Source organism: Pelobates fuscus, chromosome 2, assembly GCF_036172605.1.
Source record: "Pelobates fuscus isolate aPelFus1 chromosome 2, aPelFus1.pri, whole genome shotgun sequence".
NCBI classification, from domain to species: domain Eukaryota; kingdom Metazoa; phylum Chordata; class Amphibia; order Anura; family Pelobatidae; genus Pelobates; species Pelobates fuscus.
In genome coordinates, this window is record NC_086318.1 from 362,735,337 (window position 1) to 362,752,488 (window position 17,152).

A 17,152-nucleotide genomic window follows, 5' to 3' on the forward strand; every position below is an offset into this window, starting at 1 on the left:
ATATTGAATACTCTTGGTTGTCTACTTTAAAAAAAACTATGTACATGTGAGGTGTGATTCAGAGATTTATGACAGATAACAGTGTTACAATGTCACTATTAATACATTTTAAAAATATATATTTTGAAATAGCAATGTCCTACTTGTACTTATAGCCCTATAAATTGCAAAATGTAGAAACTATTTAGCACGGGTGTTTTTTGGCGGTTGTAGATGTGTAACAGATTTTGGGGGTCCAAGTTAGAAAATGATATGATATAATGAAAATAATGGTATCTTTAAAAAAGACCATTTAATGGCGAGAATAATGCTATGTAATAGGTGTGGGTACAGTAAATGAGTAAGAGGAAAATTACAGCTAAACAGAAACACCGCAGAAATGTAAAAACAGTCCTGGTCCTTAACGGTAAGAAAATTGAAAAACGGGTATGGGTTTACTGGGGTGTGTTTTGCCAGTTCAGTTTATAAACTACAAATGGTCTTGATACAAAAGCTACATGTCTTTGTCCAATACTAAAAATGAATGCTCACTTTAAAGAAAAATTTTAGATTAAATTTCAATATGTGCATTTGTGAGTAAATTAGGTATGGGTCAGTTTGCCTAGGCTAATAAATGCCAAATAAAAAGGTTACTTGCACACAATTCCAAATCCCCATGCACATTTAAATAACTGGAGGCATTGTTAGAATGACTCCAAAGGCCATTTAAGAGTAAACCAGCCTCCTACGTCAAGGCAAACCTCTTCGGTAAGTCCTACACTAACAATTCAGATAAATAACTTGTTCCATTTTTAATCAGGATGTACCTTATACTCTATAATTACCTTGCAGTAGAAAATAAGGTACTTATTAAAGAGTGAATTTTGCCATAAGAAAAAAAATCTGAGATATACTCATTTCTACATCTTGTATAGTTTAGAGATTGTGTCTAGCAATGCACTGGTTAATTTCCGTGACACTCCCCTTCATACAGTATAAAAGGACAATAGGTGCCTGTTCCTGGCACTAAGCTTTGGGTACTATCCAACTGTAAGGATGTACATGCTACGAATTCTGGTGCTGAGCTTCCTCTGTGTGTGGTGCAGTGGGGTGACAGATGAAGATTCTGATGTGTACAAGACTCCTGATTTCTGTAAAGGGGTTAAGTGTCCCAGGTATCAAGTGGTGGAGAAATTTATTGTAAGTGGATATTCCTTTGACTTAACCTGGGTACCATATAATCATATAATGTAAAGACCTCATTTTAGAACATGTATCTGTCAATGGAATGAAAGGTGTGCGAAAGTGCTGTAAGCCGGCAAAATGGTCCAATCTACGAGAAGCCTGCAATTGTACAATGCAAGTGCTGCCACGGTGTTGGATGGTGGAGGGTGATCAGTGTGGGACCTTCGCCTGCAGCTGGATTTCAGGTAAGTTTTATATGATTTTTAATTTTTAAAAGGGGGGCTAGCTAGAAATGACCTATAGGGTCAGTGGCATACATATCGGGGTCGCAGGGGTCACAGCTGCGACCGGACCCGTCACTCCAGGGGGCCCGGCCACGCTACGGACCCCTGTGACCGGGCCTCCTGGGCTAACCAGCAGCCACGTTTTGCGGCCCCGGCCTGCATGGCAAACCGCCGGGGCCGCACGTTTAAGGGGCCCATCGAGTGGCCCATGCTGTTAGGGCCACCCGATGGGTATGGATTTCCAGGGGGCCCGGTCAGCACTGCCCCTGTAATGAGATCACTGCTGGGAGGAAGTAACTGTCCTGGTCACTCCTCCCAGCTATCAGAGAGCCGTGCGGGAGGAAGGAGAGGGAGTCAGAGTGGGAACTCTGACTCCCATCAACCTGAGCCACCAATGGACCCCAGGGAAAGTCACCCTCCTGCACCTAAAAGGTAGGAAACAGGAGGGAGACTTAAACATTTTGTATATGTGTGTGTGTGTGTTTGTATATATGTGTGTATGCATTTGTATGTCTGTGTGTGTGTCTCTATGTATGTGTCTGTGTGTGTCTGTCTGTCTGTATGTGTGTATGTGTCTGCGTGTATGTATGTACTTGACTTTGTATGTGTGTGTGTGTCTGTCTTTCTGTGTCTGTTTGTCTGTCTGTATGTGTCTGTATATAGGTGTCTGTGTGTATGTATGTATGTGTCTTTGTATGTATGTTTGTCTGTGTGTATGTGTGTCTGTGTGTATGTGTCTTTGTATGTATGTGTCTTGTGTGTGAGTGTCTGTCTGTGTGTATGTATGTGTCTGTATGTATCTGTCTATCTGTATGTGTCTATGTGTTTCTATGTATGTATGTGTCTGTATGTATGTGTCTGTGTATGTATGTGTCTCTGTATGTATGTTTGTCTGTATGTATGTGTGTCTGTATGTATGTATGTATGTGTGTGTGTGTGTGTTTGTCAAGGGGGGGGAGTGAGAGGAGGGAAGAGGCAGCGGGGGGCCCCATGGATCAGTTTCGCACCGGGGCCCCATGGATTGTGTGTACGCCACTGTATGGGGTATATATGCAGCTTTAATGAAACCTAATAGGAATACGCATGTTTTCAACATGTAGATAAGCAATGTAGGGCCTGATACAGTAACTGCAAAGTAGTATCTCTATATCTATTGTAAACATATTATTTGCTGCATAAGATTGCCTCGGTGTGGATAGTAACTATGTTTTAGGTGGAATGGTGGTTTTTAATGTGCTCACTCTCACCAATAAAAAAACCTGCACAGAAAACATAGGAATCACGCAGTGGCGTACTAAGGGGGGGGCGGGGGGGGCGGTCCGCCCCGGGTGCCATCAGGCAGGGGGTGCCACCAGGGCTGGCCAGGCTTGCTATTCTGTGAGCTGTGTGGCTGCACCGGGTGCCGTAGCAGCAGGGCGCCGGGCAGCCGACACAGCTCACACGCAGGGGCTGGAAGCAGGAAACCTGCACGGAGATTTGGGGGTGGAGCTAAAACGGCCGTGGGGGCGGAGCCAAGCCGGATGCGGGGGCGGAGCTAAATGCAGCCTCATACTGCTGCACACAGAGAGAGGGGAAGCAGGAAGGAGTCCCTGCTTCCCCAACTACAGCACAGGAGGGACTGGATCCACTCCTCCTCCAGCCCAAGCTTACTGTAAGTGAGAGAGTGTGTGCTGTGTGTAACTGTGATTGTGACTGTCTGACTGTGTGTGAGTGTGTAACTGTGATTGTGACTGTCTTTGACTGTGTGTGCTGTGTGTAACTGTGATTGTGACTGTCTTTGACTGTGTGTGCTGTGTGTAACTGTGATTGTGACTGTCTTTGACTGTGTGTGCTGTGTGTAACTGTGATTGTGACTGTCTTTGACTGTGTGTGCTGTGTGTAACTGTGATTGTGACTGTCTTTGACTGTGTGTGAGTGTGTAATTGTGATTGTGACTGTCTTTGACTGTGTGTGAGTGTGTAACTGTGATTGTGACTGTCTTTGACTGTGTGTGCTGTGTGTAACTGTGATTGTGACTGTCTTTGACTGTGTGTGAGTGTGTAACTGTGATTGTGACTGTCTTTGACTGTGTGTGCTGTGTGTAACTGTGATTGTGACTGTCTTTGACTGTGTGTGCTGTGTGTAACTGTGATTGTGACTGTCTTTGACTGTGTGTGCTGTGTGTAACTGTGATTGTGACTGTCTTTGACTGTGTGTGAATGTGTAATTGTGATTGTGACTGTCTTTGACTGTGTGTGTGTGTGTAACTGTGATTGTGACTAGGGATCGACCGATTATCGGTTTTACCGATATAATCGGCCGATATTCGTTATTTTCGGAAATATCGGTATCGGCCAATATAGCTACCGATATTGCCGATAATACCTCCTAGGACCGCCAGGCTCATTACAAGCCCGGCGATCCTGGGGGGGCCGGCAGCAAGCGCTGACTTACCCTCCCAGCAGCTCCTGCAGCTCCATGTCTAAATCTCGCGAGACCCGCGGCTGCAGAGCGTTGCCACGGGTTACCATGGCAACGCTCCGCGCGGCACTAAGGGGCGCGAGATTTACACTGGGGAGCTGGAGGAGCTGCTGGGAGGGTAAGTTAGCGCTTGCTGCCAGCCGCCCCACAGTACTTAACAAGCCACCGGACCACCAGGGAATACTATATCCCCCCCTCCCTGGTAAGAAGCAGGTGGGGGGGGGGACTAAAAGAAACAAAAACAATACAATTTAAATATAAAAAAAAATTATAATAAACATAAAAAATCCCCCCCTCCATTTTACACAAATTACATCACTACACAACACACACACACACACACACACTCACTGCATGACATACATACACACTACACAAACACACACACACACTGCATTACATACATACACACTACACAAACACACACACACTGCATAACATACATACACACTACACAAACACACACACACTGCATTACATACATACACACTGCACAAACACACACACTGCATTACATACATACACACTACACAAACACACACAAACTGCATTGCATACATACACACTACACAAACACACACAAACTGCATTACATACATACACACTACACAAACACACACACTGCATTACATACACAAACTACACACACACAAACTGCATTACATACATACATACACACTACACAAACACACACTCTGCATTCACTATACACACACTACACAAACACACACTCTGCATTCACTATACACACACTACACAAACACACACTCTGCATTCACTATACACACACTACACAAACACACACTCTGCATTCACTATACACACACTACACAAACACACACTCTGCATTCACTATACACACTCTGCATTCACTATATATATATATATATATACACACACACTACACAAACACTCACTGCATTCACTATACACTCTGCATACACTATATATACACACTACACAAATACACACTGCATCCACTACACACACAGCTCCCCTGTCTAAATACACTTCATCCACTACATGTGGCATGTATATTTTGTGCATTTACCGTTAGAAAGAGTTTATTTTTTCAAAATGGTAAATGTACAGAATATCGGCAAGTTATCGGCTATCGGCATGAAAGTTCACAGCTTATCGGTATCGGTATCGGCTCTAAAAAATCAATATCGGTCGATCCCTAATTGTGACCGTCTTTGATTGTGTGTGTGTGACTGTCTGTGATTATGTTGTGTGTATGTGTGACTGTCTGCCTCTGATTGTGTGTGTGACTGTCTGTGACTGTGTGTGTGTGTGTGCCACTGTGTGTGTGACTGTCTGACTGTGATTGTCTGTGTGACTGTCTGCCTGTGATTGTGTGTGTGTGTACGTGCGTGTGTGTGTGTGTGACTGTCTGTGACTGTGTGTGTGTGTGCGTGTGTGTGTGAGTGACTGTCTGTGACTGTGTGTGTGTGTGTGTGAGTGACTGCCTGTGACTGTGTTGTGTGTATGTGTGACTGTCTGCCTGTGATTGTGGGTGTGACTGTCTGTGAATCTGTGTGTGTATGTGTGACTGTCTGCTTGTGTGATTGCCTGCGTGTTTGACTGTGCCTGTAACTGTGTGTGAGTGACTGTGTCTGACGGTCTTTGCCCTGCAGTGAGCCGGCAGCCAGGATATGATGTCATCGCGGCCTCGGCATCATTACAGGGCGTGCGATGGACCTGTGCAGAAAGAGCACAGAGATCCCAGCAGCAACCACTGACCACCAGGGACTGAGGATCCACTCCAGCCCTTCTAGAGCAAGGTAGGGAGGCAGGGTGGACCTCTTAATGATTAAATGTGTGTATGTATGTAATATTTGTGTGTGTGTATGTGATTGTGGGTCAGTGATTGTGTTTGTGTAAATCTGTGATTATGTGTGATTGTGTGTATCTCTGCGTATGTGTTTAGTAGATAGCTCCCTTATTTCCTGTCCTTAAATATTGCAATCCCACATAAGGATAACAAATAAGGGATTTATCTGCTAAACAACTGAAAATAAGAAAAGGGCATTTTTTTATCCTTTATCTGTTTAGTAGATCATTCCCTGAATTGGTGCCCGTATGTGAGATTTCCATATTTAAAGATACCAAATTAGGGTGCTGTTTAGCAGATAGCACCTTATTTGGTGTCCTTAAATATGGCAATCCCACAAAGGATAGCAAATAGAGGAGTTATCTGCTAAACAAAGATTGCAATTAAGAGGTGTCAGCCAGCCCACAACAAGAAATCTGGGTGGCTAATGTGAATAATATGCAAATGTGTAGTCAGATGCCAGCATGCAGAACACAGCATGCTGGCATCAGACAGCCAATGGCAGCATATTACCCCATCCCCTAGTGAGAAGTTTTACTGCTCCCCCTCCCCCTCCTGTTTTGACTGTGGTATCTTATGTGCCCCCCCCTCATATATATTGTTCCTAGAGTCGCCACGATGTCTGCATGTGTGTCAATGTGTATCTGTGTGTGACTGTGTTTTGTGTATATGTATCTGCATGTGTGTATGTCCGTGTATGTGTATATGTGCAGACATCTAACAATCTCGCCAACACTACACACAAATACACTCATGAATTTCAACGTCAACACTACATACACACCCCACCATTATATATAACCATACCACTGCATTCAAATACCACACAACACACAAATGCATGCTTGCATTCAAACGCCAACACTACATACAAACACACCGCTACATTCACTCACATATACTCCATACAAAAACATGCATACATTCAAACACACAAACACTGCTTAGTGCTAAATACATAAAAAAAAATTGGTTGTTTTTATATTTAAATTTGGGGGGGGGGGGGGGGGCAGGGGGGTGCCAAAAATAGGACCCGCCCCGGGTGCCAAATGCTCTAGGTACGCCCCTGGAATCACGTATGATTTAAAGAAAGGATCACTGTAGTAGTGAATACTTATAGTAGTAATTAATCTGCTCATTATAGTAATGGTTTTCTATCTATCTCTGTCTGGATTTCAGGGTTTTGAGCTTAGAGAGTATGAGCCAACAAACTGGGTAACAACCGATTTAGATTGGAGTCTTGATGACCATGACATTGACAGTGGATTTATGCGTCTGTTCAAGTATGCTAATGGAACAAATCAAGAAGGTTTGGTATCTGCCATGTTTTGTTTAAAATGTTACATCAGTATTCTGTATGGCATTATATAAAAAAAAAAAAAACATCTTGTCCAAAGAGTTGTTAATATTTTTAACGTAGTAGAAATGGCAGTGATGTCCCCAGTTCCCAGGCGGCTTCAGTCTTCTGAATTTTCAGATCCAGGAGGCGCAGAGTGCTTCCGGGCTGGGAATGCCGCTGATTGACTGAGAGGGGTCAGCTGATGCTCTCAGACAATCAGTGACTCCCCATTCACAAAACTGGCATGCAAAAAGGTATGTTTCTTTGCAAGCCAGTTTTGTGCATAGGGAGACACTGATTGGCTGAGAAAATCAGCTGACCGCTCTCAGCCAATCAGTGGCATCCCTGTCCGGTGGCACTCAGCACCTTCTGAATCTGAGAATTCAGAAGCCAGATGTCACATGGGAAGAGTGAACATGACCACCATTTAGATTAAGATATTATTGTGCCTGGTGTGTCCCTTTAAAAATTTCTTATTTTAAGGCTATTAGCCAGGAAGAGTCCAATGAGATCTACATGTGCTAAATGGTGATTTTCATCTTTGCAAATAAAAGGTTTATTTGCTAAATGCAGAAAGGAATGTTGTTGTCCTAATATTTCGTTTTATCAACTGAAAGTTTTTAATTCGACACCCAACTGGTTATTCAAATAAGACAAATTATTTTCATTCAAATTAGAACTGACATTTAAATGTCAATTTAACTTTTAACAAAAGACTTAATTTCAACTACCACATCAGAAATCTCTCCACAAACCCTATTCTTGTAAGTGTTCAATTTTTATTGAGATTTTCAACAAAATACAGACCAGGCATATACACAGTCTCAAGCATTTAACCCCTTAAAGACCAAACTTCTGGAATAAAAGGGAATCATGACATGCCACACATGTCATGTGTCCTTAAGGGGTTAAAATTGTACACACAATGGAACACACAAACTAACCAGTGCATGCTGCCGAGACATGAACAATTGTGCATAAACTTTTGTACATAAGATAAGGGATAATTAGCGGTATTACTCCATAGTCAGCAACTTAGGATAAACCACAACAAAGGTCCCCGGTGTGAGGAAACATGATGATGCACATGTTGCTATGGTCATAAAGAGTAGAACATAGCCACTTGCTGGGACCCTTGAATGCTTTAGACCCAGTCACCGAAACTTGACCTGGGTCTATCTGGAACGCTTCCATCCAACCAGGCTGTGGCTTCCTTCTTTCAGGCAGGTATTGTCACCCTCTACCTTTGCCTCTTCAGGTCCTAACCCAGGCAAGTATCCCCACCTTTGCCTGTACTGTAATTCAGTGGCCTACTAAGGTGCCACTCACTAGGGGGGGTTCCATGATCAGGGTTGGCCTTAAGGGTGCGTGAGACTGCCTGACTGTAACTGTGTGTGTGTGTGAGACTGCCTGACTGTAACTGTGTGTGTGTGTGTGTGTGTGTGACTGCCTGTGACTGTGTGTCACTGTCTGCCTGTGACTGTGTGTCACTGTCTGCCTGTGACTGTGTGTGTGACTGTCAGCCTGTAATCGTGTGTGTGTGTGGGGGGGTGTGTCAGTCTGGCTTTGACTGTGTTTCTGTTTGTGTGTGTGAGACTGTCTGCCTGTGACTGTGTGTGTGTCACAGGGTAATACCCCAACACACAGAGCTTAGGACTGCAAGGGACAAGAAAAGGATATAGTGTAGTCAGAGACGAGACAAGGTCAGGACAACAGAGAGACAGCGAAAACGAGAACTAGCCAGAGTTAGGAACACGGTAATAAGTCAGACAGACAAACAAGACAGGAAAGGGTTAAAGATAAACTCAGAGTCAGGAACAAAGCCAAGGTCAATACCAGAATAAGCATAATAGATCAAGGAACGTACTAAAGGGTACTGAAACAGAAACAACAATAGGTCAAAGTGGATAGGGCTAGGGCAGGGATAGGCAACCTTCGGCTCTCCAGATGTTGTGGACTACATCCCCCATAATGCTCTTACACACATAATGCTGGCAAAGCATCATGGGAGGTGTAGTCCAAAACATCTGGAGAGCCGAAGGTTCCCCACCCCTGGGCTAGGGGAATTTAAATGACCTTACTGAACATTTGTTTGGCCCACGTCATGCCTACACCCCCAAAACGTGCATGTGTGGGGGCCCCAAATGACGTAGGCCAATTTCGAGCCTGAGCTAACTTGTGGCTCCCACTGCATCTTTAAGAGCGCACTAGTGCCGCGAGTCTCGCTCCTAGTGCGAGGCGGGCCGCGTCAGGGCCATCTATAATATGATTAGGACCCTGGGCAATACATTTTCTTGGCCCCCCTGGGCCCTGCCCCTCCCACCGCCTCACCCCCAATTACGCCCAACTCGCAATCACACTGACAGATGTACTGGCACATACACACACAGACAGACATTAAAACATTCATAGATACATACTGACACACACAGTCACTGACACACAAATATATACTGGCAGACATACTGACACACACAGACAGACATACATACACACACAAACACATACGCTGACAGATATACTGACACACACAGACACATACACTGACAGACGCATTGACACACACACACAGGCATACTGACATACACACTGACACACACACACAGGCATACTGACATACACACTGACACACACACACACAGGCATACTGACATACACACAGACAGACGTACTGGCAGATACACACAGACAGACATTAAAACATTCACAGATACATACTGACACACACATACACTGACACACAAATATATCCTGGCAGACATACTGACACACACACAGACGTACATACACACACACACACAGACACATACACTGACAGACATACTGACACACACACAGGCCTACTGACACACACACACACAGACATACTTACATACACACATGCACACAGACATACTGACACACACAGACATGCTGACACACACACACACAGACATACTAACATACACACTGACATACACACAGACAGACGTACTGGCACATACACACAGACAGACATTAAAACATTCACAGATACATACTGACACACACATACACTGACACACACATATATCCTGGCAGACATACTGACACACATACACAGACATACATACATACACACACAGACACATACACTGACAGACATACTGACACACACACAGGCCTACTGACACACACACACAGATATGCTGACACACACACACACAGACATACTGACACACACACAGACATACTGACATACACACACAAACATACTGACACACACACAGACATACTGACACAGACATACTGACACACACACACACACACAGACCTACTGACATACATTTAGCCACCCTCCAGGTTCTTACCTTTTCCTGGAGGGTGGTTCCCCTGGTCCAGTGGCAGACTGAGGCAGATGGGAGTTCTCCTCTGGAACTCCCCTCCTCCCTGCCTTCCTCCTCCCGCGCGGCTATTATCTCCTGTGGGACTTCCTCCCAGCCGGCTGCAGAACAGGAAGGGGCCCGGTCGCGCTGTTTAAGTGCCATGGTGCCCGACCGGGCCCCTGCTGACACATGCTCCCTGAGTGGCCCTTAGTGCATTGGCCACCCGGGGAGCCTCCTCAGTGTGCGGGAGCCGCACCGCCCGGTCCATAGAGTCTGCGCAAATCGCGGGGCCCACAGAGCAGCTGCTCTAGGGCCCCCAGGAGCAACTGGGCCTGGGGCAGCTGCCCTGTGTGCCCCGCGTTAAAGACGGCCCTGGGCCGCTTGACCGCTCACTGTGGTCAGTGCAAGTGACCTGCTCAAAAAAGATCAAGCCGCACAGTCAATGCCTTTGACTGTGTGTGTGACAGTCTCCCTGTGACTGTGTGTGTGAGACTGCCTACTGTAACTGTGTGTGTATGTGACTGTCTGTCTGTGACTGTAAGTTTATACAATGCCTTGCAAAAGTATTCACCCCCTTGGCATTTTTCGTGTTGTGTTGCCTCACAACCTGGGATTAACATGGATTGTTTGAGGATTTGCATCATTTAATTTACAGAACATGCCCACAACTTTGAAGATTTTTTTTTATTGCGAAGCAACAAATAGGACAAAATAACAGAAAAAGTCAATGTGCATAACTATTCACGACCCTAAAGTCAATACTTTGTAGAGCCACCTTTTGCTGCAATCACAGCTCCAAGTCGCTTTGGTTAAGTCTCTATGAGCTTGCCACATCTTATCACTGGGATTTTTGCCCATTCCTCCTTGCAAAACTGCTCCAGCTCCTTCAAGTTGGATGGTTTGCGCTTGTGAACAGCAATCTTTAAGACTGACCACAGATTTTCTATTGGATCGAGATCTGGGCTTTGACTAGGCCATTCCAACACATTTACATGTTTTCCCTTAAACCACTCAAGTGTTGCTTTAGCAGTGTGTTTGGGGTCATTGTCCTGCTGGAAGGTGAACCTCCATCCTAGCCTCAAATCACGCACAGAGTGGCACAGGTTTTGCTCAAGAATATCCCTGTATTTAGCACCATCCATCTTTCCCTCAACTCTAAGCAGTTTCCCAGTCCCGGCTGCTGAAAAACATTCCCACAGCATGATGCACTGTGGGGATGGTGTTCTTTGGGTGATGTGATGTGTTGGGTTTGCGCCAGACATAGCGTTTTCTTCAGGGGTCAAGTCCTGGGGAAAAAAGTGTGGGAACTCCCCCCACCAAAAAAAAAAAACCCACTCGTATGCATATATAAACGCGTGCACACACATACACTCACAGACACACACATGCACTCAGACACTCACAGACGCACACACATACTCAGACACTCACACAGTGGTGTATTTTAATTTTGTGCTGCCCTAGGCATGACTATACCTGAGAACCCCCTAATCTAAATTTACCACCCCTTCCTGTCAAGGGCGCACCGCTTCCTGATTAAGAACCCACCCCTTCCTCTTTAGACTCCACCTTTTCCTGCTCCTTTTAAAGAAATACTATAGTGCCAGGAAAACAAAGCAGTTTTCCTGGCACTATAATTCCCTGTAGTGCCCCCCCTCCCTCATGTCCTCCCCTCCCCCACTCGACACTGATGGGGTTAAAATCCTATGGGTATTTAGCAGATGCTGGATGTCCTCATGCACAGGGTGAGGACATCCAGCATCAGTTAGGTGACTTTTGGTCACCTAACCACCCAAAAATCCCTCTAGTGGCTGTCTGATAGACAGCCATTAGAGGTGGAGTTACCCCTCAAGGTAATTATTGCAGTTTCTGAGAAACCGCAATAATTACACTTGCAGGTTTAAGGGGACTGGGACATTGCACCCAGACCACTTCAATGAGCTGAAGTTGTCTGGGTGCCTATAGTGTCCCTCTAAGAACACTCTCTGACAGACACCCACACTGGCAGATACACACTGACAGTAACACACACACACTCAGTGACAAACACACAGACGTCACTGATTTGACACACACACACATTCACTGACACACACTCATTCATTGCCAGAGACACACACAAACACACTGACAGACACACACTAATAGTCACACACACACTAAATGACAAACAGACTCTCACTGATTTGACAGACACTTACAAACATACACTAACAGAAGCACATACACGCAAACATGTGCATACACTAACAGAAGCACATACACTTATACGCACACACACGTGCATACACTAACAGAAGCACATACACGCAAACATGCATACACTAACAGAAGCACATACACTCATACACACACACGTACATACACTAACAGACGTAAATACACTCATACACACACACACTGACACAAACACACACACCAACAGACATGAACTAACATACACATACACCAACAGACATGAACTAACATACACACACATACATAGACTAACAGACATACACACACACACACTAACAGACATACACACACACACACTAACAGACATACACACACATACATAGACTAACAGACATACACACACATACACTAACAGACATACACACACACACATACATACACATACACTAACAGACATACATACACATACACTAACAGACATACACACACATACATACATAGACTAACAGACATACACACACACATACATACACATACACTAACAGACATACATATATACAAATTAACATTGCCCACCCACCCAGCCTCCCTACCTTTTAGGAAAGCTGGCATGGATGGGTCCCTGGGGTCCAGTGGGGCTGCAGTGAGGCGGGCTGCTCTCTCCCTGTCATGGGGGGGGGCACCTGATTGCCCCCCCCCCCCCCCCGGCTGGCTGCTCTCTCCCTGTCATGGGGGGGCCACCTGATTGCCCCCCCCTGGCGGGCTGCTCTCTCCCTGTCATGGGGGGGCCACCTGATTGCCCCCCCCCCAGGCGGGCTGCTCTCTCCCTGTCACACGCGGCGAGGGAGCTGTGTCCTCTCTGCTCCCTCTCGCCGCGTGGGTTGTCTGCTGATGCAGGGAGCTGGAATATGACGTCATTTTCCTGCATCAGAAAACGGCGCGCGGCGAGAGGGAGCAGAGAGGACACAGCTCCCTCGCCGCGTGTGACAGGGAGAGAGCAGCCCGCCGGGGGGGGCAATCAGGTGGCCCCCCCATGACAGGGAGAGAGCAGGCAGGCAATCAGGTGCCCCCCCCCATGACAGGGGGAACAGAGGGCATTTGGGGGCGGCATTTTTTGCCGCCCCCTGAGTGCCTGCAGAGCGCTGTGAAAAAAGTGCAGGAACGCCATTCCCACGCGTTCCTGCAGGACTCGAGCCCTGGTTTTCTTTGATGGCCGAAAAGTTACATTTTAGTCTCATCAGACCAGAGCACCTTCCTCCATACATTTTGGGAGTCTCTCATATGCCTTTTCGCAAACTCAAAACGTGCCATTTTGTTTTTTGCTGAAAGTAATGGCTTTCTTCTGGCCACTCTGCCATAAAGCCCAACTCTATGGAGCGTATGGCTTATTGAATCACTGCTGCCCAAGTATATTACTCAGGTTTGGTGGGGCACTCCCTATGACGCACACGGATAGGATAAGCCTAGTGACGTTGGGACACGCCTCCTTCCTAACCATGCCACATAACGCAGCTGATTCGGCTTAGCATTTTCTATAGTGAGTATATTTACCGGCTGGGTGGACGCATAGCCTCTTTAGCTCCTGACGACGTCGTGTAAATACGCGGAAACGCACGTTGAGCATTTAGTTATATAGTTTTGGTACTCACTAGGTAGCACTTTTTGTTATGTTTCCTTGAGGTTATTTTTCATTTTTATTTTTTTAGCTTTGTATTGGCCGGCATTGGGGTGTGTGGGGGGTAATTTAGGAATGTCTGCAGATTTAGTACTCCTTTCCTACGGACAGGACTACTCTTCAGGGTTAGTTTCCATTTTCGTGTGAGAGGGGGATCTCTGTTCTCTGCAACACCCTACTATACCCCATTTAGCTACTGTCGAGGTAGGGCAGATGGGCAGAGTTTTTTTCATTGCTATGGGCAGAGTTTCTTTCCTGTTAACCTTGCATATACCGATTATGTGGGGGCTTTTGGGGAGTTTTGTTGCGCTCACTCATCTCCCCCCTCAAGTATTCAGCTTCCTTACTATACCCTACCTACTATACTCTATTTAGCTATCGTGGAGGAAGGGGTTCATTTTTATGGGCAGGAGTTTTTTTTTTTGCTGTATACTCCGTATATACCTACAATGTGCAGGCTGTTGGGGGCTGTTTGAGACTTGTTGCTCTTACTCATCTCCCCCCCCCTCCCTTCTAATATCTGGTTACCTATCCCTCCCCTCCCTTATTCCCCTATTTGGCCTGCTTATTGTCTCTCCCTTATTCTAGTACCACCACTAGATTTTGGGCATCTTTGTGTGTATTGAGCTACTTCCTAGGATCCCCTTGATATAAGGGTCTCCATCTATTTTGGAGTATAACGTTTGCTCCTGGCGGTGAAAAATTATATGAAACAGAGGGAGAAACTATGTGGAAAGTATAATATGTACAATGTAATGCAAGAGAATCGTACATCTTACATTGCATAAATTGTACATTGTATAAATTGTATATTGTGCATTGTATGACTTGTATATTGTGAATTGTATAAATTGTACATTGTACACATAACATTGTATAAATGAAAAATTGTACATTATATAAATTGTACATTGTACACCGTTGAGGAATTTGTTGGCGCTTTATAAATAATAATAAGAGAAAGGTAAAACTGAAAATAAATGAAGGATATATTAAAAGAATCAATATATATCTCATTGAAATATATAGAGAGAGCAAAATAAACAGTCAGTGTACGAATGCTTACCTCTAGTGTGGAGCAGAAAGGAACAAGGACTTGGATTGCTTGGGACTTATATTAGAGGTTTACCTTCCAGCACGACAATGACCCCAAACATACTGCTAAAGCAAATGTGTTGGAAATGTGTTGGAATGGCCTAGTCAAAGCCCAGACCTCAATCCAATAGAAAATCTGTGGTCATACTTAATAATTGCTGTTTACAAGCGCAAACCATCCAACTTGAAGATGCTGGAGCAGTTTTGCAAGGAGGAATGGGCAAAAATCCCAGTGATAAGATGTGGCAAGCACATAGAGACCTATCCAAAGCGACTTGGAGCTGTGATTGCAGCAAAAGGTGGCTCTACAAAGTATTGACTTTAGGGGGGATGAATAGTTATACACATTGACTTTTTCTGTTATTTTGTCCTATTTGTTGTTTGCTTCACAATAAAAAAAAAAAAAACATCTTCAAAGTTGTGGGCATGTTCTGTAAATTAAATGATGCAAATCCTCAAACAATCCATGTTAATTCCAGGTTGTGAGGCAACAAAACACGAAAAATTCCAAGGGGGGTGAATACTTTTGCAAGGCACGGTATATCATCTAGTCTGTAGATTTGATGGCAATTTCACCTAGATTCAACTGACTTGGAAGATATTTCCAAATAGTCTATTTTGACTCACACTGAATTTAAAAATGACAGATCTACAGATTACAGAGGGAGATCTGGTCATCCTAACATTTTATTTTTATACCTTCTGTTTTAGAAAGGGGATTTCATGGTCTTTGTGTCCATTTCTAAATGTAAGACAACGTGCTACGCAAACCGTTTCATCAACAGCAGGGAAGTGTCAAACTTGCTAATCAACACAAATAAGTCATAACAAAATGTGACTGCTAATAACCTGAAAAACGAACTAAAAACATACATAATGTAACATTAAGGATAATATATAATGAGAAAATAAAATACTCCAAGTAAAAAGACATAGATATTGAGAGATATCACAAAGGCATGCATTTGTAGAAATGAAATCTAGGCTATAATGGGCAAATCCCCAGAATGGTAAAAATTGCAATCTCAATTTCTTATTTTTGTCTTAAAGGTATATTAGTGGAGACAGGACAACCTTTGATGATATTTGTTCCATTAAAGGAAAATAAACGCGCTTCCATGTCATTTTTCCTGCCACCTGAAGTGAATGTTCCTGAACCGTCAGAGAACGTTTTCCTACAAACTTTTGCTGAAATGTCCTTATATGTTAGGTAAGAAACAAAAGAAAAAAAGTTACCTGCGCTCTCTCCCAAATCCCTATGTATATTTAAACAAATGGAGGTCATTTAGTTACTCCAATGGCCATTGAAGGGAATGCCCACCTGCCACGTCAAGGCAAACCTCTCAGGTAGGTCCTACACTAACCATTCACCTTGCTTCCTTGAGCAGCTGGCAAAGACATCTCTAATGAGACAGAGAGGGGTATTTTTTTTATATAAACAGTCTTCACATTGGTACTTGGAAGAATTTTATATTACTGATTTAATGACTAGTATATTGCCGTATAGCAAAACCTAAGAAGTCCTAATGTATTTCCTTCTTTAACTAAAGGGAAATTACTGTTTTTCAGAACATTTACGAGTCCTGCACTAGATATTGATTTTAAGAAAAATGGAAACATTCTAGCGAGAAAGTTGGTTTCCCAGGAAAAAACATTTGATGATTCATTTATTGGATGCGTTGTCTATGATCCAGAGACAATCCCCCATCGTAATGAAGTGTTTTTTAAGGCGCAATAGCCTGCATACGTTATAGAAATTTAATTGGATTAATATCCTGT

At 44.3% G+C, this 17,152-nt stretch overlaps 1 protein-coding gene across 2 annotated transcripts in view; it reads left to right on the plus strand.

The window, feature by feature from the left end:
• The window catches only part of LOC134585897 (heme-binding protein 2-like), a 59,137-nt gene extending 41,985 nt beyond the window's left edge, over nucleotides 1-17,152 (plus strand). The window contains exons 1-4 of one of the 2 annotated variants that reach the window (XM_063441379.1): nucleotides 1,023-1,179; nucleotides 6,922-7,051; nucleotides 16,424-16,583; nucleotides 16,943-17,152. In XM_063441379.1, the coding sequence (XP_063297449.1) occupies nucleotides 1,036-1,179; nucleotides 6,922-7,051; nucleotides 16,424-16,583; nucleotides 16,943-17,111 (603 nt within the window). In that variant the 5' untranslated portion in view covers nucleotides 1,023-1,035 and the 3' untranslated portion in view covers nucleotides 17,112-17,152. Of the gene's footprint in view, nucleotides 1-1,022; nucleotides 1,180-6,921; nucleotides 7,052-16,423; nucleotides 16,584-16,942 lie in introns of those variants that run through there. The other variant, XM_063441377.1, reaches the window with a different exon arrangement.